General features: G+C 35.0%; 1 protein-coding gene across 3 annotated transcripts; it reads left to right on the top strand.

Annotated features, from left to right (window-relative positions):
* Nucleotides 1-27,862, top strand: LOC149793458 (allurin-like). 3 transcript variants are annotated; one of them, XM_089967452.1, is made up of 9 exons: nucleotides 1-190; nucleotides 8,917-9,048; nucleotides 11,011-11,080; nucleotides 11,657-11,746; nucleotides 13,981-14,071; nucleotides 17,510-17,655; nucleotides 22,731-22,816; nucleotides 26,168-26,256; nucleotides 27,632-27,862. In XM_089967452.1, the coding sequence occupies exons 2-9, from the start codon at nucleotides 8,972-8,974 to the stop codon at nucleotides 27,709-27,711; spliced, it is 729 nt and encodes a 242-aa protein (XP_089823578.1). In that variant the 5' UTR covers nucleotides 1-190; nucleotides 8,917-8,971; the 3' UTR covers nucleotides 27,712-27,862. The 3 variants fall into 3 exon arrangements, with proteins under 3 accessions (XP_089823578.1, XP_089823576.1, XP_089823575.1); XM_089967450.1 differs by having other exon boundaries at nucleotides 9-190; nucleotides 8,887-9,048; nucleotides 11,005-11,080; XM_089967449.1 differs by having other exon boundaries at nucleotides 14-190; nucleotides 11,005-11,080.
* The last annotated feature ends 131 nt before the right edge of the window (nucleotides 27,863-27,993 follow it).

Below are 27,993 nucleotides of genomic sequence, written 5' to 3'. Positions count from 1 at the left end.
ACTATTTCGGGGGTACTCCATGCATGAGAGTGTATTTGGAATGTGCTTTTCATTATAAATACTGCACACTTTCTTCTAAACGTGTCTAGGCAATCAACAACCTTTTCATAGTCAACATCAGTTATAGTTGTCAGTCTATCGAAGGGCTCTTGAAATCGTCTTCATCAAACATCATCAGAAGTTACTTCAGGTAAGTAAACGGGATTGATCTTTTCTTTCATCGTCATTATCGTCGCCTTCTTCTTCTTATTATTATTATTAGTATTACATTATTATCATTATTATTATTATTATTATTATTATACGCTCTAACACCCTCCCTTTTAGAAGCTAAAACTTCCAAAGAATCTAACATATTACGAATAGCATAAACATTCTTCAATTGAAGACATAATTTTGCTATTTCATGGTTTCATGGTCAGCAAAAGTTCTATCCAGAAATATCTTTAAACAATTCACAGTTAATATCAAACTTCTGCGACGAACCTGGATATTGTCGTTTCTCTGTACATCAGTTCATTACCGAGTCCGTCTGTCCGATTGCCCATCTGTGACAAAACATGTCATCGGTTCTCGTCCCACACCGCTTTGAGGATTTTAACGAAACTGTGTATGTTGGCTGTTCGGTTCATGAAGATGCAAAAGAATGTTTTGCTTTTTGCTCTGGCCAATTTTGGGGATATTTTGTGAATAAAGATCATCACTGATCCCCTCCCACATTAGCTGGATGACTGCATTTAAATTTTGCTGGATAGGAACCTAATCGGTTTAATTGTTAAAAACGTGCACTTTTGGATTTAATTTAAGCATATATTCTCTTCCCACATTAGTTGAGGTACTGTATTACAACATTGTTGGCAGGACATGTGGTACGTATGGATGCGCAATACGGTTGTACTTTTTTCTCTTAATCATTTTGCTGGAAAAGTCTTTAAAATGTTCGAAAAAAGCATATGTCGTGAGCTAAGTTTGTCATTACTTTACCTCTTAATTTACGTTAGCCGTAGATCGACATCATCGCTCTGATCTGTTAAAGGAGTTAAATGGCCCACCTGGGCAAGTTAGGCACGAAATTGTCGTCTTGCAAAATACCAGGAATACCTGATTAGCAACAGTGTAAATAGTTCAAGTATGCAGATTTCTTCTTCTCTACGAAAATGTTAGTATTAAAATGACTAAAGAAGACAATACAATTTATGCAATAAGCTTCAACGGAGTAACTCACGACAAATGTTTCATTATTCGTAGTGATATCTATAAAGCTTTTTTGTTTCTTTTAATAATTATACTAATGTCAGAAAAACGTATTATAATAATACGAAACATTAAAATTTGAATGGAATGTACATTGACTGTTGCTGATAAATAGTTCAGATTACGTCTCTCGAAATCGTGATTATATGCAAACAAGTCTGAACGAAAAGTAAAGTCTTCAAAGTCGAAAGCTAAGGTTTTCAGACAAATATTTTTTTTGCTCATTTCAAAAATCGTAAAGTTAGAAAGTTAAGATCTCTTAGTTCATTTATTTATGAAAATATGCAGAAAAAATCTATCCAGACCTTACACAACCTCCACCCGACTGGAAGAATAGAGAGAGAGAGAGAGAGAGAGAGAGAGAGAGAGAGAGATTTACCGTAATGGAGCAGGGAATGGACTTGTTATCCATAGTTTTGACTAAGTTTGGGTGGAGGAAATAGGAATAGATTACAAGGCGCACACGGATTGATTGACACTAATTAGTCACCATTTCAAAGCCTAGTTTGTTTATATCAAGAACAGATTGCTATGTGTACAAATTTAAAAACTAAAGGTGCTAAACAACGGTACATGGGACTACAATAGTAACATTGTCAAACATATCATACACTAGACAGCATACAATTTCAATTTTGATGAAAGCAACTGAGACACACAAAAAAAAATCGATTAGAGTTTATCCCCCCCCCCCCCGTTACGTTTCCGTGAACTAGATTACAGTCTTCTGCTTCTTTCAACCGAGGTGTTCAAAAAGATTGCAAATGCGAATATTTCTTCCAAACATTGGGCATGGTACTTGTTGAGGTAATTGGCTCGTGTACCTCTAAATGTATTGCATTATTAAGCTTTCATTCAAACTATTTATACGATTATGGAGACCAGACTCATTTATTCCATATTTTCTTGTTAATCAATACTAATTTCACAGGAAAACACAATAACTGACTTTTTAGTATTTCATTTGAATGCATAACTTTTATAAGTAGGGATATAGAGTTTGGATTTCTGTTTCATTGCAAAAATTAAACAAATTTACCAATAGGAACCGCTTCTGCATTTCAGCCCTTCACTTATGCACTCTATCGATCATCACTACCATCTTCCTTCTTATGGCGGATTTTGGAATGTAGAATAGAATAACTTGAAATACGTGTGTTTTCCTATGGTGAGTTTATGGTTTCCTTTGACAAACCTCACTTGATTCTCGATTGCGTAAGTTGTGTATCATCTCTCGGTTTGTCTTGTAGGAATTAAAGTTGAAAATATAATAAACATCTAATGCAAAATATACATTGTTCCCCTGCAAGCAAAATTATAATCTTTTTGCGATCTTTTTTGCATTCAAAATATAAACAATACATAATTTTCATTCATTTTAACTAAACACTACCGTTTGTAAAGCTTACAATTTACGGTAAAAGTTGATGTTGTGGACATTCCAGAAAACTGTCCAGTTTTCTTCTCAAGACCGCAGAAATGTTTTCCAAAAACGTAAATGCCCAAAATATATTCATATACCAGTGAAACCAATCAGTGGGTGGAGCAGTTCATTTGCAGCAAAGATTATATTTTACCTTGTGAAACGCATTAACTGAATGTACTCAATCTTTACGATTAAATGTAGCAAATACAAGATATAAGCGTACTAGAAAGATAACATATACGCACATTGTTCATTATCATACCCTGTCAGTTGGACTGATACAGCTGGGTTGATCTTTTCATTTATTTGCGGCTTTCAAGAAACTATCTTGGTACTGTAAACAGGTACATGCTCTAGTTCATAATAAATTGCGGGGAAAATTCCTTCGGGTCAAAAGTAGCGCACATGAGGTTTCTAAGCCATAATAACTTTGGTTTCCTCTCAAAAGAACCTTATTGATACAAAACATCGTCGTGTTACACAACGAAAAGGGACTTTTGTTGATGAAACGAGTACAAGGAATCATCACAGATGAACGAATCACTTTAAACGTTCGATAAATGGACACAAGTTACTAGATTAATCGTGGTCACTCGAATGACTTGTTCAGTTGGGCGAAAGGAAATCTCTTATCTGCCACCTTGAAGAAATCGCAAAACGGAAAACTCAAACAATAGGCTATTGTAAAGAGTGCAGCGTTTCGAGTTTTTTATATTTTGTTTTATCTTTATCTGTCCGATACCTAACTACCTCCTGCAGAGTGAGCCTCAGCTAAAGTTAATACCTTTCAGAATTCATACTTTGCAAGTGTCTTTTGATAGTAAAATATACTTTTGTTAAATACGTGACCGCTGTCAAACAGAAAGTTCCGTTTTTCGGATCTCACCTAAGCCTTTGATGACGTATCATCATGGAAAGTTCGGACTCTTAAAACTGAATATGAAATAACTCAAACATTTCGACCCTTTATTTTAATTATAATTTTTACCTTTATCTATTTTTAGATAAATTTTTATTTTTAAAAAATATATTTGCACATTAAATTTAACTTAGTTCATTCGAAGGATTTAACTTCATGAAGATTTCTTGTTTTTGTTTTGGGTTTTGTTGGCAATGTTTACCATTACCTTTTAAGAATGTAGCTTTCAATTGGCACTAGACACTGTATGGTCATGAATGTATTGTCGTGTAGTTAAACAGAGCGTATACACATAACACGTACGTTCTGCTACGCGGCAGTCAGCAAGCGTTTCGTGTCGAAGGAGGTACTGGTAAGGTACGAGTTGGTATTTCTACGTTAGGACTTGAAGTTCGCTAGTTTGCTGACTTGCACTCAAATGTGGGATGTGATCAAATATAACAGATAATAGCAATCAGAAGTATATCAAACTATCCTTTATGTTTTTTTCTCACAATGTAATTACATTTTCTGAGAACTCGACAGAAATGCTATTCTACTGCAAATCTAAAAAATCAGTTTGCCACATGTGCGGAAATATCCATGTGTATAAACACTATGAAACGCTTTTTTTACTCTTCATTGTGATAATTCCCATCTTCTGTATGTCCTAGGAAAGTTTTACTATATTTAATAGATAAAATACAAGGTTGACAATTATATCAATGTGCACACACCACACCTAACTTTAATGTTGATTGTTATCGTGATACACAGCCATATGCTAAAACTTCTTGGGACATGCATTTGACAGTTACCCCTTGGGAATGGCAAACACTGTTGTTATTATGTGTGTATCATTGAGAGTAAGAACACCTTGGTCTTCATGAATACGGGCACACCAAGATGACCACATCAGACCCGGATTGGTTTTCCTTACAACTGCCTACCTTATAATTTGCAAGGACTGAAGAAACATCTGAGACATTTTCGATGGAAGGTGAATTTTAGTTTACAGCGTATCTTTATATTGTCTTTAATGTATTTTCTGTTACAAAGAAATGATAATTCACAAATCGATTGTTTGTTTTTGCTGGTTTCAACTGCACTTTTAACAAATTACTTGCTGTATAATGGTGGGGAAATTGGAGCTCCATGACTTTCCCAAGGACACATAGAGGCAGCTGACAAGACTAAAATAGAATAACAAAGTAAGCCTGTTCAACGTGTAATGTTTAAACTATTAGCAACTAAGGGTTTTTTTCTTCTGAGAATTGAGCAGAAAATAATTCTGCTGCATGTCCTCAAACTCAATAAATAGAGGCCAATAAATGCAGAAAAACTCATGTTTCCAGAGCGCATGTGAGTACGTCAGTGCATCTATCCATCTATTGTAAGATAAATTCTTGATAAGGAAGTATAAAATTAAGTTTGACATTAGTTATATACACTTCTGAGACAAGATGACATTTTACTTCCAGAGTGAAAATGGACCATACGGTACCTATTTAAATATACTGTTTATACGGTACCTATTGAAATAAACTGTTTATACGGTACCTATTGAAATAAACTGTTTATACGGTACCTATTGAAATAAACTGTTTATACGGTACCTATTGAAATAAACTGTTTATACGGTACCTATTGAAATATACTGTTTATACGGTACATATTGAAATATACTGTTTATACGGTACCTATTGAAATATACTGTTTATACGGTACATATTGAAATATACTGTTTATACGGTACATATTGAAATATACTGTTTATACGGTACATATTGAAATATAGCTGCAACAAAGGTAAATATTATTGAAATGAAAACTATGATAAAGAGAGACAAAGCCGACAAAGAAAGATATAAGAACTGAGTAAAAACGAAGAAAATTAAAGTTAAAGATTGAAACATTTTCTAAAAAGGTTTATAAAAATATATAAGGATGGTTGTTGTAAAATCCATTAAACATGGATGTATCAAAGAAACACAGACATACGTATACATAATCATGAAAGGGCAGTTCTTCATTTGTGTACCATAGATGTGGAAAATAAATGTTGTCTCGTAAATGTAAGAGTTGTTCAGTATCTAAATAGATTCGATTAAGTTAACTTCCTAATAAACTTTGTTAAATGCCCCAACAGAACAAGTTTTACTATATATACCTATTAAGAGAGGGGGGGGGGGACTTCGAATATATTAGACGGACTTTCCTCTGTCATGGAGTTCGCTGCTTGGAAATAAGCTGAAGTCGATGTTGTGCACAAGGCTAGAATTAAAGATCTTGGAGTTCAAAGTTTTTAATTTTTATTTTAATTAGCTCTTGAAACATTACTGTGTCTACATTTAGATGATATTTATATTTATAAAATTACAAGTTGTTGTTGTGGTTGTAGGGTTTAACGCCATTTTTCAGCACACGATAGGCTATACATGGCGACCAGTATTAATGGTGGAGGAAGAACCCGGGAAAACCCCGGAAAGAACCACCGACCCACGAGAAGCTACTGGCAAGCTTTCTCACGTACCCACATTGGCTGAATCCGTGACTCGAACCCACGCAGACAGAGGTGAGATGGCAGCGATCTGTAACGGAGAGCGCTTTAGACCACTCGGCCACTGGGGGCCCCATAAAATTATAAGACTGTATAACTTGTAAAAACTGGCTAATACAAATGTGCATGGAAAACCTGTATCGAAAGAATGAATCATATTAACGAATCTACAAAGCAGCATTATGCGGTTAGTTTTGATTCAAGCCCGAATGGCTACAAGACAATAACAGTGACATGAGAACTAGTTTCGACGCAAACCAGCAATAAATGACAAATCCGAGAATAATATTTCTAAAATCCAAAAGTGTTGTCAGCCTATAAATAGTGACAAATTAGTTTTGACTATGTTATCCGTAGAGATTTTTAAACTAATTGCATAAATAATTAGAAACCAGGGTAAAAAGATATAAGTATACAATTAACACCCAGGATGTGCACTTTAGCGGTATTGGACTCGATAACTAGTTACTGCCCATCGACCAGACTGGCATGTCTGTAAATATGTTTTGTCGCAGATCTCACTGAACCACGCTATAATTCTGGTCAAACAAGACTAGCCCATCCTTTATTACGTAGTTATCCTCCGTGAGGGCGTTGTACAAATTGTATGAACACGTTGTGCAATTCACTCGAAGCAAACAAACTTTAAACTATTAAATAAACAATAAAACTGAGGAAAAAGTTCTAGTCGCGTTTCAGAGATACATGTTTTGCGTGACTGGTAAACACAAATGTATTGTTCAATTAACCGACGCCCATATTGGGTTTCAGATATTGGATCATGACGCTCTTTATGTGGCAGGTGATCACGGATTTTGAAGTGAAACTTACCAACACTTTTTTTTCTTCTTCTAATGAAAGTTAAATGTAATACCCATAGGGAAAAATAACTGAAATGAAATTAATATTGTACTGATTATGTGGATAAATTATGACTCACCATGATAGACAACATAGTCAAATGAACGAAGCTGTGCAAGTTGTATCGGAAAATAAACCTGAGACCTGGACTGATAAAAATAAACTCAAACAAATTTGAAGCTTTTGCAAGAGATATTTAAGTGAACAAGAGAGAAAGCAGACAAGTAAGCATTTAAGCAAGTAACAAAGTCAACAATAAGTCACACAAGCAGTCTTAGACCATTATACACTGTAGATAATATTTTTATATCAAAATACAGCCATGTTGTTCATTTAATATTTAACCTGGTTGTATGTGTCTTAATGGGAACAATCTTACACTATATAAGGCCCAATATACAATAAATATTTTAAATTTAAACTCCACCACCTTGCAAATTGACAATCAGTCTATTTCAAGTCTTGCAGCATGATACATTCGTGGATAATTTGTCAAACAAATGGTGTATAATATAAGAATTAAGCCAAATTTCCCCATCAATAATTACCAAGTCCTTGCGCTTTTGAGATCCTACTAAATTCAAGTAATTTCTGAGAAAATTAAATAATAAAAATTATTTTCAAACAAGGTTTCGTCACTTTCTATAGCTATGTATCGCGAAATAAATAGCATGATTAAGATAGTTTATCGGACGGGCCGGTGCACTGGGTGGCTAGTGAAAGTATAGCCGTCTCATGCTTCACTCGGTATATTGAATTTGACTGGAGACAATCTACATAGATGAATGTGAGGGTGAATTGGTCTGAAAATGATAGGAAACTGACCTAAAATGATACGGAACTAGCTTGAAAATAAATGTGGACTGACCTGAACGTAACGGTGAACTGGCCTAAAATGATTGTGGATTGGTCTGAATGTGACTGTGAACTGGATTAAAATGATTGTGGATTGGTCTGAATGTGACTGTGAACTGACCTGAAAATGATCGTGGACGTGACTGAACGTTACTGTGAATTTGGCATGAAAATGATTGTGAACTGGTCCAAAGGTTATTCTTAACTTGAACATGCGGGTCAGAACCCTCTTTCCTGTTGCTAAAATATTCAGTTTACTCCGATTTATCCGCATTTTAAAACAAATTAAATTCTTAATATAATTAATTTCTGAATTTTTTTTTTTCAAAACAGAAGCTTATATAAGTAAATATATATATTAACACACCTTTCATGACCCTAAAATCTCCAAAGGCGAAAAGATCGGGATTGCACGCAACATCGAAGCTACAAGGAACTCTGAAGATAACATATCAAACTGGTTATTACCAAAAATACTTTATGGAAAGCACTTTATAGCACGAGTTTCTGCTGATAAAACGTTTTCTATAAAAGTACTGATTTTTAATTTATTAGGAGGTTGTGCTGGTAGGTGTAGTTTTGGAGCTATGATATTCAGAGGATTTGTTTAAATTACGTTATTGCTCAGCTGTGTTACATTTTATGGGAATTTAAAGTCTTTAACCGGGATTTTCAGATTTAGATTTCTTTTAATTTAGAGTTGGACTCCTTATTCTAGGGTAACATTAACTTGAAGCATTGTCATGATGCACGTTTCTGCGTGGGGTTTGCTAGTGATACTTAATTGTATAATTATGCACTTTATATCAAGGTTTATGTACATTCTCATCTACATAGGTCATTGGTTTTCATCGCCCATGTACAATATTACATTCAGTTTTATTAATGGTAAATATTTAGGTTCAAGTCATATATTAACTTGAAGGCTCGATCTTTCTAAAACATTTGAACTAACTCTATCTCAACTTCTAAAATAAACAGAACTCTCGTTTATAAATCTCTTAAACAGTGTGCTAATTTTCGGCATGACAGCTTCTACGCTAACCTGAGACTCTATTTTAGTGGCAGAGGCTAAAAGAGAGGTGTCACAAAACACATTGGCCTCAGGGACTTAAGAATGAAGATCTCTGACTATTTCCAGGCTATTATCTTAGCATCCACAATTTTGGAATTTGGTGCTATCCCTACATCCAGGTAAGACATTTTACTACTTGTTTTTCCATTATGTTTGTAATATAGTTCGTAAAAGAAAAAATCAATATCAGGATAAAACCAGTCTACATGGCTACGCCTGATAACATACAGCTGAATAAAACCAGTCAACATGACAACGCCTGATAAAATGCAGCTGAATAAAACCAGTTTACATGACAGCGCCTGTTAACATGCAGCTGAATAAAACCAGTCTACATGACAACGCCTGATAACAGGCAGCTGAATAAAACCAGTCTACACGACAACGCCTTATAACATGCAGCTGATATCATCGTGCCTTTGATTCAAAGGATGTCTAGCAAAATAACCCATTACATGCATTGGCGTAGGACACGGAAATAAATTGTTGAGGATGGTGTATATGACCCAATTGTATTTTCCAAATACCGGACAGTGCGTCTATTGGATTATATTATTCCTCATCGTTGTGCGATCCAAACCAAAAAACCACAAAACACACACACACACACACACACACACACACACACACACACACATTAAAGCAAAGAGTGTTGACTTTTCTGTGTTTTGATCCGTCTCAAAAGTGATCTAATTTAGTCCGAGGCTAGAGGTAAAATAGTTACTTTCCATTTGAATTTAGTTAAAAACCCTGATAATAAACATATTTTTAAAACTAAGACAAAAAAAAAATAAATAAATAACAAACAACGTTGCCATTTTGTAAAATTTGGTCCAATTTAAACGACCGAAGTCAAATTTCAAGCGAGTTTCTTAGTGGTATAAACTGATTTCAGCAGTATTTTCGCTGGTGCAAACAAACCAACTCTTTCTAAGCATTTGATATTTAAAGCGACAACATGGAAAAAACCAAAAACAACAAGAAACAAACAAAACAAATAAACCAAGGAAATTTAACATAATGCAAACAACTATTTTATTTTTCAGTCAAATATCTAAAGGAAGGTGTATGATGCTATGGATTTATCAGTCAGTCTATGTGGAAGTACCTTCACAAAATTTCACAGAAAAAGACCAAAGGGATTAAAGGTCAATGTCAGTTCGACCCGAGTCATTATGAAAACATTTATTTTATCCATTGCCAATATCGTCACTAATATTTACGATTAGTTTACCTGTGAAATACAAATGAGCTGAGTGCCTGTGAAGTAAGAAGATGTTGACTGCCTGCGAGGTATAAAGGAGTTGACAGCGTGCGAGGAATGAAGGAGTTGACAGACCAAAGCTACTTTGACCTGAAACAGCGTAAAAAGTTCTAACATGGCTTTGCATCTACTTTTCATATCTTGATAAAAAAAATTACATGTTCATTGCAGAGGTATCTGCAACAAACCTTTTACATTTCGAATCTGATTCTCATTAGATACCTGCGAACTTACTTATATCACCCGCATTTGCTTTATGGACTTAGCATGTAAAAAGGATACCGGACATTTGAAACTTGATATAAACAACTTTCGCAGAACTATGTTTCCTTACCAATAACAATTTTCCAGTCATATCGCTACGATGTCTGCAGTGGGGTAGTTTATAGTGACATATTTTACTGGGACATCATGCCGCAAACATGTAGCGTCATGTTCAACCCATCCACAATATCCTGACACCAGGCCTACCAGTGCTAATACTAACCTCTTAATGCTGAAGCGAGGCAGCTGCAAAAACGAAATTTATAAATCTTTAGCATGACTAGGCCGGGGTTAAAACCCGCGACCTCTCGCATCCAAGTTGGACGCTCTAACTGCTTAAGCCGCCGAAGCGTTCAAAACGAACAAATCTATTGTTTTAATCTACACCATTTATTATGATAAACAAATAGCATACACATGTACTATATGATATTTTGTAGGCAGAATTGTGACCGAGGAAGTGTAAAACCATTTGCAAGGTAATATATATTGCTTATATAATTTATTAAACATTAAATGTATACAAGTGTAGATATATTTTCGTTAGTTACAGAAATATGGAGACAAAAGTTGGTGACGTCGAGGTCGGATATCCTTATTTGGAAAAGAAAGCTGTTCAACTGGTAGTCTTTCCTGTTTATGTTCTTCTTTGACTCCCTCTCTTCACTTTTTCCCTGTCTCTTTCTTTGTAGCTACATGATACTTAAAGTTATCTGATCCCCAACGAAGAAATGAAAGAGTAATAATAGAAAAGAGTTTTAACAAATTTCCGTAATGTTTTTATTTATTGAACTCTAGAAAATTGCACAAGTAATAAAAACACTCAAACGTTCGTGCGCGAAACAACAGTAACGGAACTTTCAAAATATATGAAAACACACACACACACACACACACACACACACACAAACACACACATATATATATATATATATATATATATATATATATATATATATATATATATATATATATATATATATATATATATATATAAGTTAACACGCGGATCCAAATCTGCCACGGCATCTTAAGGTGATGCATATCAGCAGTGCTAATTGTTTGCAATTCCGTGCGCGTTTTACACGTATACAGACGCCTTGTAAATCTCCTTGGCGATGCCATGATAAATTGAAATACAAATTATACGTTAGCATTTATATCCACTGTTTTTATTATTTTATTTACGCTTTTTGTAGGGCTCCGTAAGTGTCGAAGAACAAACTCTAATTGTGCTTATACACGAAAGATACAGAGCTCAGGTGGAGTCCACCAATATGATGAAACTGGTAAGGGTATCTGTGCCATTTAAATGTGTGGAAATTTAAACCAGTAAGTTTAACAGAAACCTACCCAATAGTCACGATTATATCGAAACACAACATCTGATTTCACACTCAAAACACCAATATACGAGAATAAAACAATACAGTGTAGTCTGTTAATACCACTAAGATTTTACATGTGTGGTAATATGAAAACAATATAATAATGCCGATTTTTTTTGTTGGATTCTAATCTTAATTGGAGTGAATTTATTAAGTTTCGGTTTTAAAAAATTCGAGTATACCATAGCACTAACAGTTTTCAGCTACGGCTGGGTCAGGGATGGATCATATTACCTTTGAAACCACATGATATTAAATTTAACTCCGTAAACATCAGTCTGCATATATCTTCAAACTTGAAAGGAAAAAGAGAAATTGAATTAGTGACAAAGTGTTGAACGACAGAGTTGATAATTATCTGACTATCCCTTTTAATCCTCCTCCCCACACATCACATACATGATCAGCGCATGCAAATCCATAAAAGTCGCGATCTTTCAACTCTTCAGAAAACATAAGACTTGATGCAGTCTAAATATTTCAGAAAAAAGACGGTGGCAAATGCATGCCATATATTACCATGATATGGAGATAAATGGACCGTAAACGTCCCAATATGCAACAAAATCACTGACTTTCAGACTATGAACGACCATATATGCCACAAAACCAAAACGAGAAAACAAGAGCTAAAGGAAAAACATAAGGATCATTGAATGACGTCATAAGCCAAAACATAATCTGAAAACGGGCTAGAAATATGTGAAGCTGTACTAGATTTGACTCTGTGTGCACACATCATGATAACTTGCAATCTTGACACTACTATAAACAACAAGCCCGACCCAGCTAAATAAAGTATGCATATATATCTACATCAAATATTTACCCCACGGCTAATTAGGTGACACTGTTTGGTGTTACCTTAGGTCAGTTTTTGCTCAGGTGGTTTCGTGACAAAAGATCATGTCTATACAACATGAAATTCACACTAAAGAATATCGTTGTCGATGAAACTGAGCCTGTCTGATGATGAATCAGAAGTAAAATTGTACAGAAATGTTCATGTTTTCCTTTTTCAGAGCAAACGAAAAAAAAGTTCAAAATAAATGATACACCCCCCCCAATACTAAATTTATGAATACTTATCCTTAATTATATTTTCATTCAAAGTTTATTTGTAACGTTGAATCCTTCTTTGGAAATGTACTCCTTTAATAAATAATCCTTTCAAACTAAGCAAAAGAAAAGTTTTAAATTAATTGGACTCTATTGTATATTTTCAAATATGATCCTAAAGTTAATAAAAATAAATAGAATTGTACGTGCGGTATGAATAAAGCTTTAAGTAGGTACAAAATCGCATTGGAATCTTTTTGATGTATAATGTATACTTGCAATGATTGATCATAAAAGACTAACGATTGCGGTTTGCTGTGTTCAGCCACAGCAACTGAAGGACAATGATGCTTGGTATCGGACCTTTCTTTTGTACTGCAACAAAACATGCATGATCCACATTGCTATTTTTAAAAAAAAATAAAGCGCAATCCACCTCATTTTCATTTAAAATTTTTAACTGCATATAATAGTAGCTGTTTTTACTGCCTTACGACTTTACAAATAATTAATACGACCTTGGGCTATATTTGATAAATATCTGTTCGTGCAATTGAAATCAAGAGATGCTTTCTAATCGTTGTAATTTAGTATGGTTTGGGCGATAATAAGTCTGTGATTCCATCAGGTAAACATAGTTACATAATGCTATAACACACTATGCACCCATAGTAGCCCTTTTTTAATTGTAGAAAATAAACTGAGGCGGTGTTAATTAAGGCTGAGTGCAGTGGCGGAATATTTAAATCGTGGTTTGAAGGACGCACTTTAAATTTTAACTGATCTCGCCAATTATATAGTACAATGAATGGCGTCATTATATTATTTAATATAGTAAGTTTTCCGTCAGATCGTTAACGTTTAAATACGTATAAATTTAACTTTGTGAGAACGTTTTCCTAGAAGTTTCTCGTTAAGATCTTGAAAAAAAACCATCAAATTATTTCGTGACGTTTTGAATTTTTGTTGTCACTATAATTATATTCACTTGTAATATAAATAAAGGTTTTCGTTATCTCTGTTTTTACCTCTGTAAAATATCCTCAGAAACTGACGTAAACGTCTTATACTTGTAGCGATACCATGCTGGCATTGCTCAGAAGGCCCAAGCCCTTGCGGACACATGTGTCTTTGCACATGATACAGCAAAAAACAGGTCTGTCGCCGGTAAGCATTTATCTAAAAATTCTTAATCTGACCCATTCATTTCTACTGTTGAAAGAAATGTGCTTGCAACAGAACAATCAGTTGTTGTGTTTATCCTTTGTATAGTTTATTTCTTGCTTTAAATGAAGTGGAATGATGCACCATGTCGCGGTTACGTTACCTTTACTTTTATTTGTACTTACTACATATGTGCTCTCCATGCCTGACCTACATCAATTAAATGTTAGTGTTTCATATTAACGTAGGTTATGTACATGTGTTGTTTAATGTTTTGAAGTATTTTAGAATCATTCATATCGTCCTGATTTGAGAAAGGAAGTACACATCAAGGAATTTTTCCTGTTAAAATGATAAGAGTTTATCTTCACCAACCGTTAAAAAGGTAGCACGCTAAATCCGTGTACGGGTGCATAGGTGCATGCATTGATAGTAACAAGCTGAAAGCATTCAAACCAGCCTAGGCTGTGGAGAAGATTTTGTGTATGTGTGTGTAATTTGGATTTTTAACATAGCTTTAACAATTTGTCAGTCATATCGCTACGATGTCTGCAGTGTGGCAGTTTATAGTGATGCCTAGTACTGGGGCATCATGTCGCAGACATGTAGTATGATATCCCACCCAGTCACATAATCCTGACACCAGACCGATCAGTCTTGACACTAACCTCTTAATGCTGACCGCCAAGCGATGCGGCTGTTAGTACCATTTTTGTAAGTCTTTGGTATGGCTCGGCCGGGGATCGAACCTACAATCTCCCGCATTCGAGGTGGAAGCTCTAACCACTAGGCCACCGGAGCGGTCGGAGAAGATTTGTAAATATAATCATGTGGGCAATTGTATGTGCTTGTATGTATTTGTGTGGGTATACGTGTGTGTGCGTGCGTGAGTGCAGTTGTGTGTATGTGTGTGCATTTATGTGTTTGTGTGGGTATGTGTGTATTTGTGTGTGAATGTATGTGTATGCTGCTCTGTTACCGATTTCTTTTCGAAACGAGAAAATTGTCGGAATTTCTGATAGCATATAAGGACACGTTGAGAAATCTGTGGGATATTCCTTGGTACGAATATTATCACCATTACAAATAGAACAAGAAAAAGATTTGTACTTTAGACAAGTACCAAGAGACGAATAATGGCATGTATCAAAGTTGCAACTCAGGTTAATGTGCATAAAATGCGTGAGAAGGAAGGAATTTAATTAAATGCATCGAATTTGTTCCATGTGTTGTGTTTTGAATGGTAGTTTTTAATACATTATACTGAGCAGACAGTGACTGCGATATTGTTTGTAGGACATACACATTTCATGTGGTATAACAATTCATATGTGGTAACGCATGCGAGAAAGTTTTACAACTGAATTAAGAAGCGTATGATAGAAGCAGCAGTAATACTAAACCTGTGATTATAGAAGGGATAGGGAACCATTACCTACGCTGTTCTATAAGGCTATACATATTCCATAAAGAGCGCAGTGATGAAATAAAGCTGAATGGAAAAACCTAACATCAATACTAATGTGTATTGATGAAATATAAGTATGTCTATTAAGTATGAAAAATACAACGGGATAGTAGGGCATGTTGATTTTGACGTCGTATTTCAAAATTGTATCATATTTGAATACCCAGTTAGTTAAGATTATAAATGTTTAAAAGTCGTGGTTCATCAACTAAATATACTAGATCCAGACCTTCGCACTTTTCTTTCATTAATGAAACTTATTTCAGTAGCAGTAATACCAAAGAAATATTTACGATACGTGATGATTCTAACTATGCAGCATCCAATGTTATTTATTTGATAACTTGTAAAAAAAACAAATGTGTTAGATACCTCCAGCATGTACATAAACACACAAACATAGATTTGATATGACTTTATAAAACTATCGTTTTACTATCATGTCTCCGTACACTTTAATAAAGGCTTCCACAATTACGACGATTGATGTTGTAAATTCGGAAATTGAACGTCCGTTAAACGAAACATTTTCGATTCACCGTCTGGATACCATCTATTTTACAGGTTTAAAGTCCAAGATTTATATATGTACTTGATTAATAGATTTATTGTATTTGATCGCTTCTGTTATAAAGGCGCAAGTCAGAAACACGTTCTTAATAACATTTTTTTGGGGGGTTTAATTCGAATAAAAGAATTTTGCCAAAACGTTTTTGTGGTATCTTAACTTCTCAAAAGTAACCTATACAACGTATCAATTTTTACTTTTCCTTAAAAGTTTGTTAACATATTTACATGATAAAATCTGAGAAAATGTATATATAATAATATATACATGATCATATACAAACACAGCACATTTCCTGGTGTTGTATATAAAATGAAAATTGCCTAACCGATAGCAATGGAACTGAAGTTTAACGATTTTCTTTATTTATTATAGAAAACTGAGAAAAGTATAAATTCAGAAGTTTTGTTCAATTTTAGAGCTTATTTTAAACTATTGATTTATCATAATAATATAAATTTTTTGAAATATTTTAAATTCTAAAATCTGGTATTATACAAAAAATCAATCAATTCTGAAATTGAACGTCTATTAAGGGAACAATTTGGAGTCACTATTTGGATAATGTCAGACACACCTGAAAAGATTCAAGTCATAATATTTAATTAATTATACACGTTTAAAAGGAACTGGACTTGTCTCTATTTATGTGTGTTTTACCAGTCAATAAGATCTTGTATGGACCTACACCGCTTTATTTGGCAGGTATAGTTTTAATGTAGTAGGGACGAAACATTTCAGCTCACTAGCTGCTGTAATGCACATTCTCAGCAGCGGGTATGCAGCGAAGAAAGTCGAAGAGAATTCGATTGTTTCACGTCTTGGGAGATGTACTTTCCATATCTGTCGGTACTCTATTGACTTTGCGGGCGTGGAATGGGTACATCATTCAGTTATTACACTATATCTTTTTGTGTACGTGTGTTAATGACAGTCCAACAAAGGAATTATTCTTCTATTTAAAGTAGAAAAACATCCCCAAAACACCCAGATGCCAAATCCCAACTCTAATAAAGAGGGTGCTCTAGCGTCACCTAACAAAAACTGCCCCTCCCCCCAAAAAAAAGAGGTTTACTGTTCGTTCTGATACTGGCCCCAAAAAGAGGATTATTGTCCATTCTGATACTGACCCCAAAAGAGAATTATTGCACATTTAGCTATTAGCTAAAAACGAGGAGGCTTGTCTATTCCGCTACTGGCCACAAAAAAGGATTATTGCCAATTCCGCTACTGGCCCAGAAATGCCACATCTAAGTAATTGTTTTAGACAGTTGCAGTTTCTTGATTATACAGTACTTGATAAAAATGCACCATAGGAAATTGATACAAGTAAACTTGTTTTTGAACAATATATGACACAGAAGACTGAGCACTATTAACCTTCCATTCCTTTTTTTCCTGATAGAATTACCGGGCGTGTACGTTGGCCAGAACCTCTGCATGGGCCATAGTTCCTGGGCCGCCTGTATCAATAGCTGGGCGAAAGAGAAAAATAATTTCGCTTATGGTACAGGATCGACGAATGGAAATGTGATTGGCCATTATACTCAGGTAGATAATGCGACATTAACAGCGACTATAGTGTTCGCGTTAATACAATAGCAATAGTATGAAAGATTTTATCGGATCGCAGCATAATGGTGATATTGTAGGTCATTAGAAAGAGTTTATCATATAACAGTTGGTATGCAAGATTTCACTACGTTCAAGGCTGTATGCAAAATAACTTTTCCGATGCGAAGGCGCACTTTTTACACAGCTACAATGCACCTTGTGTGTGACTTCTGACCTGCGTAAAGAAAGTTGAAAAGGTGAAACATACAGTATCGTAACTCTTCAAAATATTTGGTCATCATAGTGTGCAGCTGTCGATGCGCTCGTCAAAAGTGTAAATTTAGCGAAGAAACGTAAACATCGAATAGCTGAATCTTGAAACAATTGGGGTGAAAGGGCATTTTTCGGCCCAATATAGGCTACTGATGGTGTCCAGTATATATGGTGGAGGAAGAATCCGGGAAAAACTAAGTAGGAACCATTCTTCCTCCACGGGAAGTTGCAGGCAAGCTTTCTCACGTACACATTTTGGCCGAGCTCGAGACTCGAACCCATGCGTAAAGTGGTGAGATGGCAGTGATCGGTAAAGGCGAGCGCTATTGACCACTAGGCCTCACGAAGCCCCACTGAACCTAACCCGTAAAAATGCTTAATTTCATGTACAGCAGGAATAATCCATTTATTAAAACAATCATAAGTACGTAAACAAGTGCGGACCAAACAATCAACGAATCAATCTCTATCAATATACTGGCAAGACAGAAAAGGAGAATAATGTTAGGATTTGAACTTTATGAGTTCGTACGTATCCGAATACCTTACAGTCCTTTTCCATAGACAAAACAGGAGAATATGTCATGCAAATTTAAGGTAGGATTCTGTTAGTGAAACATGTATCCTTTTAAATACCTGCGGGAAAGAATGGACACAAACTGTAATGTTAGCTCCATATGAGCTGATTACCTTTTATCTTTACTGTATCGGTTGAAAGTAGGAGACTTGACGCATTTCAGGTAATGAGTCAGTAAGGAAATAAGTTGGGGGCGGGGGTCAGGATAGACGAAGGGGTCAATATCAGTTAAATATCTAAATTTGTCTTTACATGCCCAGTATGTATGTATGTATGTATGTATGTATGTATGTGCGTACGTACGTACGTACGTACGCGTCTGTATGTATGTGCGTGCGTGCGTGCATGTATGCATGTATGTGCGAAATTGCAGCCAGCCAGAAGGTCCGATGCCAGCCAATTTCACGACGGCCTGGGGTACACAATGAGTAGTCAGTCCGCATGACCATATGCATATCGAGCAATTTATTCTACAGATTATATATTTTTATGCTGCTAAAAGCTATATAAAAAGCCAAGTGAAAAATAAATAATTGCAAATCGTTTCTTATAACCAATCGGGAATCTTGGTGATATGAATAGATATAGAACTCGCGTTTAATCTGCGTACACTGGATGCTTGTAACTCAACATAAACTCCTCTGCGTCTAGTGAAGTATGATGACACATGTAAGGCAGCTCCGGTGGCCTAATGGTTAGAGCGTCCTCCTCGGATGCGTAAGGTCGCGAAGGCGAACCCAGGCAGAATCATACCAAAGACATAAAAGTGATACTTAGAGCTGCTTCGCTAGACGCTCAGCATTAAGAGGTTAGTGTTAGGACTTGTCGGCCTGGTGTCAGGATAATGTGACTGGGTGAGACATGATGCTACATGTCTGCGGCATGATGCCCCAGTGTTAGAACGCGCTATATACTGATACATCGTAGTGACATGACTGAAAAATTGTAAAAGTTACGTTAAAATTCCAAATCACACACACACACACACACACACTGATGGCACAGGCTACTTCCGATTCCCAAAATCAACACGTGGAAACATTTGGATGCCTGGAAGCCACCAGAGACTAAAAGCTAAATACAATCAATGAAGAAAGGAAAAGGAACACGACACTATCAAAGAAAACGATGATTGTGTTACAGAAATCACTTGGAATATGGAAACATATTGCATGCTAAAACCGTGACAGTACTGTGATAATACGTTTAGCTCAGCATCGCAAATGACACCCGAGACTGTAGCAGGCCTCTGATAATGTAGCTAAAATTTAATAATTCGTTTGCTCACTAATCTAATAAGCACCAATAAATGTTCGATACATTCTGAAAAGGAATAGTTTGTTTACATGTCATAAACCATACTGACCATGGGGTTATAGAAAAGTTCATTAGTTTACACACGCTAATGGTAATATTATAGCAGTCGCGCGCTACAGGTAAACTAACCTGGTCTACTCATCTGACAAATTGTATCACAAACATACAATATGAAAAAAGTAAGCGAGACGATGCAGATGATGTTTTGTTTAGGTAAATTGTTTAGGTAAATTGATCTACACTTAAAGACGTTGAGGTGCAAATTCACTGAACTACAGACAAAGTTATCATTCGAGATACTGAGCGCAAGGAACAATACATATTCAGTTGCAATCTGTAGATGTGGATGCATTTGATCCAGTTCCAGTTTTGGCAATCCACCGCTGGAACACATCTTTCGCAGTCCTATTTTCAGGAGCAAATTTAGGATGGATGCCACAGACGCATATTTAGAGACTGGGTCTAGGTCTGATTCTGTCATTGATGACAAGTCAATTGATGATGATCATGTTTCTTATTCCAACTCTAATTCAGACCGTTCATCACTGTTTAGATTCTGATCCCAGCCTCTAGATGAGTAATGTATGGACTATACTATTATGTTGGAACTTTTGCGAATTATTCAATGGAGTTCTGGACAACACTTTGGCAAAGTCACAATTACCAGTATATCTACGGTTCTGAAATTTATACGTAAATTGTCATTATTTGACATTTATTAGAACTTTTGCAGGATTAGTTTTGATTCACTTCATAATGCTGTAATTTCCTCTTATACTTTCATTTATAGCGTTGTTAAGTAAATTATCTGTTAAGTTTTCGAAACGCTTTTGCTTTTGTCCTTATGTCATTTAGTTTATGACCGTAATGACCGTCGATTCGTATCAGAAATTTGGGCTCATTCGGGATACGAATTTCGGAAATAGTTCCGAGAAATTAAAATTGATTTAAAATTTAAATTCATTTTAGTTCTGAAATTGATTTGTCACTGCTCTTTAGATTCTAGATACTGAAAGCAACAAGCTTTCACAATGCCATCCACGGTGGAGAGTTTTGTTTCCAATCCGACCCAGGCGGTGTTTGAAAGTGTACGGATTCTGAGTAGCTGGAGCTTTCTAATTGCTATTCTCTATCTGACATAAAACCGTCCTTTTAAAACAAATATTTGGTAGAAGAGGATGATGCAAATACTTTAGGATTAATTAGTAAGTTTAGCTCTGAAACGAATTGAAATTGAACAACCAGACGGAAAAATATATAATAAATCTTGAGCATCAAAACGAGAAAAATGAAAAAAAAAGAGAAAGATGAAAAAGAATGGAAATGAAAATGTAAATGCAGAAAGATGAATGAGAGACAAATACGAAAAAAAAGAAAGATAGAGGAAGGATAAGAACATTCAAAACATGCAGATAAAAATACAGATGCAAAAGGAAAAGAAATAAAGAGAAAGGGAAGAGCGGCAGATCCAAATTCAGATAAAATGAGAAGAAAGAGGCATGCAAATGAAGTTACAAATACAAGGAGGAGAAAGAGAGAAGGTAATGCAACTGAAATATAAAGAAATGGAAACATTTGGCAAACAACATTCACCTAAGGAAATCTCGGTTTCTAATGTTACAAAAATATTGGACTATTACCCACTTAAAAAAACACGTAGGTCAATATTTCTGGTATTTAACAAAATATTAGATCATTGGATATTGATATTACAGAATGTTATTGTCGTTCATTGCTGGACAAATATGTCCCAGCTACCAAGTGCAGAGTATCAAATTTAAAAGTATTCTCCGTGGTAAAGCAGTGTTAGGGACCAGCTTTGCACTGCTAAAAAAGACCGCCGTAAAGCTGAGAGGCTTTGGCTTTCCACCAGACTCACTATTCATAAGCAAATCTATGAAGCCGCTAAGAAGAATGTCACAAATATAGTCCATGCAACAAAATCAGCCCACTACAGTACTAATATCATGGAAAGTTCCATCTGCAATGAACTCTTCGAGATTGCTAACAAGCTAATGTCAAGGAACAAATGTACACCACTTCCAACTACATTCTCTCCAGTCGGCCTTCCGGACCTGTTTGCAAATTTCTTCTTTAACACAGTACAAACCATTAGATATAAGCTTGACAACACAATTTCAATTGACTCGTCGTCACCATAAAGTTGGGATACAGAATTTGAGCGGCAACCATTAGCAGCATTTGAACCTGTCTCTGTGTATTTCGTACGTAAACTCCTGATGAAGATTGTACCAAAGTCATGTGAATTTGATCCAATTCCATCATCACTGATACTTGAATGCTTAGATCTAGTATTGACTTCACCAACTGATGTTATTAATACCTCTTTATTGTTTCCTTTACTCTTGAACAAGAACCTTAATAGGTATTGTCGTACATTGTGTGTGTTTGTGTGTGTGAACATATATGTCTAAAAACTATTGTTTTAACGTTGTGTTCGTATTCTTTCTAAATGATAAAAGTTCACCAATATTAATCTGATGATCAATTTACTCGAAAATACAAAACAATTGTGTTTGCAACATTGTTTGAAGAGTAAAGGTCGATTAATTTCAAACCGTACTGCGTGAATTTTTGAGCACCTAATATCGCACATATGAGCATGCAACTTTTACTCAATATTTTGTTGTAAACAATATTGTACCCAACCACCTTTGATACTTACCATACCATAACGTCTAGAATTGTTTTTCCTCTATATAATTTCACAGTTTTCAAGTCCAACAAACGTGCAGGAATGACAAAAATCTAAATACTCAATCTTATAATAATTATGCATAGATATAGTACTGTAGATTTATTGTCTCATTGCCAAGAAGATTTAGGAATATATTTAGTACAATATAGGGAGTACACTTGGTCATTTATTTTGACTTGTCTGTAGATGATGTTGTGGAAAACGATGGCGATAGGGTGTGGATTCAATGATTGTGGGGGAAGTCGTCTCTATGTCTGTAACTACGCATATGGGTATGTATGCAATGTAAACACACACACACACACACACACACACACATATATATATATATATATATATATATATATATATATATATATATATATATATATATATATATATATATATATATATAAATATATATATATACTTTTTTTTATCTACATATTTAGTCTAAGACCTACTGACATTTGCTTCGCAACCATCATATGGTGGATGTCACCGAATTCAATTAACTTTCATACACCGAACAAGCAGCAGAATCTTTAGATTGATGAAAATATTTAAACACATTTCACCCATTCCAATCATCCATCCATTCATCCATCTATCTATCTATGTATCTATCTATTTGTCTGTCTGTCCGGTTATCCATCCATCCATATATATATATATATATATATATATATATATATATATATATATATATATATATATATATATATATATATATATATAAACAGAACAGTGCATATATTGAAGTAGACTATTTTCTTCTCTTATCCTGACTCGGATAGTTTATGATCGTAAATGTATTCTTCTGACCGCTAATACATTAATATGTCTTTATTGTTTCGCTTCCTAAATATTTTTTTATCTACATTCATTTTAAAATCACATGATGTCGTCAAGACAAGATCCAGTTTTCGGCTGGAATGATCAAAGTGTCCTTGACCAGACAAAAACTCCTGCGATGATCATAAGTCTGTGAAACGTCTGCCATTATCAATGTTTTGTTTCCAGTCGGAGGAGAATCATTAAACATGGCACTAATGTCCAGATCTAGATAAGCAAACGAAAGCGGTGTCCTGTAGACATTTAGTTTAAACTAAACCTCTTATTGTTATGAGTGGTCGCACTGACATTTAGCTGTAATTAAAACACTTATTGCAACATACATGTAATTTTCAACGATGTACATCTGACCACTAGAAAGGCGACTGAATCCTAAAATGAAAAGTACGTAATGCTGCAGTGAGGTCAATGATCACTTCGTAGTATTATGCTTTACCGACCTTTGAACACAGTGAATCGTACATTTGCAGTACCGATTTTGTATAAACCATGTTGATAATTAGCACTGATATTGATTCCAAAACCAACGGTCTTAAGTCGTGTGTTTATTTATTTTCCTGTAATGGGTTATGAACAAGATAACACAACCAAGTTTTGAGTTTTTAAAAGCTTGGCTCGTAGATGCATCAGAATTATAATGTTATATCAGTTCATGACAATACTTATTATTGGCTTTTTAATTATAACGGCGTAACAATTCAAACAAATATTTGTTACGTTGCTTTGTTTTATACCCGTAATAGCTTAAGAATTCAAACAAATACTTATTATGGGTTTTATAACTCGAACGGTATAAAAGTTCAAATTCACATTTATTATGGGTTTATAGCAAGGCGCGTTTGGGTATGTGAGTTTGGTAAAGAATACAAGATAAGCCCAACATATATTTTACGTCGGTTGTCAGGATAACGTAAAAAGTACTTGCTCTAGATAAGCTATTTTATTAATACTATATGGAACAAGCATGTATACGTGTACATATATCAAACTTAACCAATTCAAAATAATCAGAGATTGTTCCCAATGCACTGGACAAGAGGTTCCAGACCGAGGACGCCTACATCTGATAAAAAAAACTTATAGTTGCTCGTAGTCTGTACCATTGGTAGTGTGGCTGAATTTTATACCTTATATGTATTTGTATATTGCTCGTAGTCTGTACCATTGGTAGTGTGGCTGAATTTTATACCTTATATGTATTTGTATATTGCTCGTAGTCTGTACCATTGGCAGTGTGTCTGAATTTTATACCTTGTATGTATTTGTATATTGCTCGTAGTCTGTACCATTGGTAGTGTGGCTGAATTTTATACCTTATATGTATTTGTATATTGTTGCTAGAACCCACGTTTTTGGGAAGCAAGAAGGTTTAGTCACTTTTCAGAAGTGACGGCAGAATCATCAGTTTGTAAGGTTTTGGTTATCTGTTTTAATGTGCAATGACGGCGCAATCAACAGTTTGCAAGTTTTTGCCAAAGAAGTTTGATTAAAAATTTTTAGGTTTTTGTCAAAGAGCTTTCATTTGCAGATATTTCCAAAAACCCTCGATGTGATTTCTTTATACTTGGCTTGAATCATTATAAAGATAAGAGAAATTACTATGGCACGTGCGCTTACTGCTATGACCATAGGGTTATGGTTACTGTCAACAAAAATATGCGTAAAGAATTTGGTATTACCTAAACCCCATATTGGAATCTTTGTCATATGTGGAAGGTATAATTACGAAGTGAATACAAATGATTCTGCTAATTGTTTGCTCAACCGGTTGACCAAGGAATCACGTTCGCGAGTCTTGAGTGTGAGTTTTACATACATACCATTTTGTTGTTGTTATATAACTTGATATTTTCTTGTGGAGGGTATAGTATTCTGCGGTTATTATGCAGCCTAATTGTCCAGTAAGTAGAGTTGATGTTACATTTAAATTCCGTTGACAATAAAGATCCACTCGAAGAAGTTTTATGTAGTCCTCACATAGCAGATCATTATCTTAAAATACCAAAATAAAGACTTTATCAGCTTGCATGTCACTGGCTTGAAATCGTTTGGTTATTATAGGACTCTCATTTTGAAAATTTGTGAATATTTGGATCTTTATTTTGTGTCAGGCGGTGTTTTCATCATCATAATTATGCATTTCTGATTTCTGAGGAAGAAGATGCAAATTATAATTATTGTAAATATATGAGGTCCTAGTATTGAATCATACAATACTCTGTTGGATATGTTATCTCAGTTACTATATGAAGATCCAAATTATGGTATGTTTCAGAATAGATTGACATAACTATAATCCATGTTTTAACCTGTCACATTTTCAATGGCTTGGCTGTGCGGACGTTTGTGAGTTGCATTCGATAGGTTCATTGAGGATAGTTCCTGTAATGGAAATATTGTCTAGGTCGCCCCTCTAATTCTCCAACAGTCTCTGTAATATGATTTGACACATACTCTTTTCTAAAGTTAGAAACAAATGACTATCGCAGTCCTTTACATCAGGTTCAAGGTGAAGGGCCATGTCAGAGATTGTTGTACTGAACTTGTAAAACGTGTTGTCATTTAGATGTAAGAAAATTATCTGTTTTGAAAGTGCATTTGGAATCTTGGAGTTTTGTGAGATTGCCAGAGATGGTTTCAGTATTTAGTAGCTAAAAGGAATTAACTTAGGAAAGAAAAACACTTCCAGTGGATTCTTCTTGATGCAAATTTTTCCGTCCCGTGCAGACAGGATCTATGCCTTCTTAGGACGTCGATTAACTATTAAAATCTATTCATAATCCTTTCAGGCAATACACTAATGATTTGAAGGCTCCATGGAAGTCTGGAAAACAGTGTTCCGATTGTCCGGATACCTGCACACTCGATGGATTCTGTGGTATGTACCATCTCTTCGTCCCCATTATCTGTTTTTGGATATTGCACAATGTGCTTGGCGAGTGTAGATATGCATAACTAAAAACTATTTCTATTTGCCATATTGTAGGTAAAGTACATGCACGTAATGATGTCGAAGCATTGCATAATTCATAAAAGTGACAGAAGTGGAGGATTCGTCATTTCTGCTGGCCACGGTCTTACATTCGTGTGATTGATTACCCGAAGTATAAGCCTTTCGGTTACCTAGCTATAATACAACATCATGACATTGTATTTCAAATCTTGCCTTTGAGAGGACAATTTATCGAATAAAAGAACAGACCCGATTCCATCACTGAGGCTAAATTATCTAAAGAAGGCCATACTGTCGTGTCTGCACTTTAGATCTGTATAAGTATTAGCGTAGTTAGATGTTTACAAAGGAATTTAATACATGTAAATTTCTTCTGCTTTGAATTATTCATTGAAGAGTTTAAAGACTGTGGAATCTAAATGAGTTATAAATTCATTATGGATCATGAACATTTATAAAGATATTGGCCCATGATAGGCAGTTATTAATATTCTTTTAGCATAATAGTATTTACCCTTTAACAGGACTAAATTTTGCATGGTGAAATAAGAAATATAGGGATGGTATGGTTGATCCGGAATATTAAATGACTTGAAATATAACTTGTACAAATATGACTCTTATCTCAATCTTTATGTGGCCTGCGTGTAAATGAAGTTAATTTAAAATGCCAGGAATATACGACAGTCGACACAATTTATTTTATCCTGCTTTATCACTATGTCTACTCAGGTTGAGTGTTATTTGCTCATATTTCACTCGCATCATACTAAGAACAGGCGTACATGTAGGGCTCCTTAATGTATATAGAGGATGTTCAGACCAAGACCACGTGACACTAAGGTCGTTAGGTAACCCTTTTGGGTGTATTGCAAATGGTCTTCTGACGTTCTTGGTCCGACCAAAGCGTAACTAACTGTTACCTTTATTCCACGCAGGTAAGGTAGCAAAACAGACTTACCTGGTTAAGATGACTAAACACCCCTGATCTAACGTTTGTGTTCAGAGCAAACAATAGTCAACAAGAAATACGGATAGAGTTGTAACAAAGATGACGACATATGTCACTCTACTTTACTTTGGCGGATATTACCACTAACTATGATGGCCATCTGTGTCCAACATTTCTGTTGAACAGAGAGTTTCACTTTGGTCGGTACGACCATAACAACGGTCGTATAAGGGCAAATTAATAGTATGAGTGAAAGTTGTTTTAAAACATGATACATGCACTGTTTTAACAATTTTTTAAAATGCTTTTCAATCATACTCGTCGTGATATCAAACAAATTAATTACAGATTGCGGCGGCAGCTTCTGCAACAGCGCTTACAAGGTCATGTCTCCAACGTGTGTGTGCATGGATTGGTGGACCATATGAACAACAACCATCAATGGCATATGAAGATTCTCATCTGAAAACGACCATTTGCCTGTAGTAAATTTCTTGAGTTTACATAACGTTTCTTCCATTAACTGTATTTTAAAACCTTTTATATTGTTTTGCTTTGCATTAAATGATGTAATACGTTTTCATTTGTTTTTGTTTAACGAAAGCAATTGCAACTTAGTTAATTGTAATTTATCTACCCCAATGAGATAAGCCCCTAACTCACGCGTTTAAAAGCAAAATGTTTCGAAACTACTTAGTACATTATATTTC

The sequence above is a fragment of the Sinohyriopsis cumingii genome, chromosome 8, assembly GCF_028554795.1.
Source record: "Sinohyriopsis cumingii isolate HCF-2022 chromosome 8, ASM2855479v2, whole genome shotgun sequence".
NCBI classification, from domain to species: domain Eukaryota; kingdom Metazoa; phylum Mollusca; class Bivalvia; order Unionida; family Unionidae; genus Sinohyriopsis; species Sinohyriopsis cumingii.
This window is presented reverse-complemented; position numbering and strand designations above follow the sequence as displayed.

What these genes read in the sequence shown, in the direction of transcription:
- LOC149793458 (XM_089967450.1), top strand. Translation starts at nt 8,972, where the DNA reads ATGAAGATCTCTGACTATTTCCAGGCTATTATCTTAGCATCCACAATT. An exon ending in AAAAGAAAGCTGTTCAACTG is followed by an intron (nt 11,081 to 11,656) that starts GTAGTCTTTCCT and finishes CGCTTTTTGTAG; the next exon opens with GGCTCCGTAAGTGTCGAAGA. An exon ending in AAAAAACAGGTCTGTCGCCG is followed by an intron (nt 14,072 to 17,509) that starts GTAAGCATTTAT and finishes TTTTCCTGATAG; the next exon opens with AATTACCGGGCGTGTACGTT.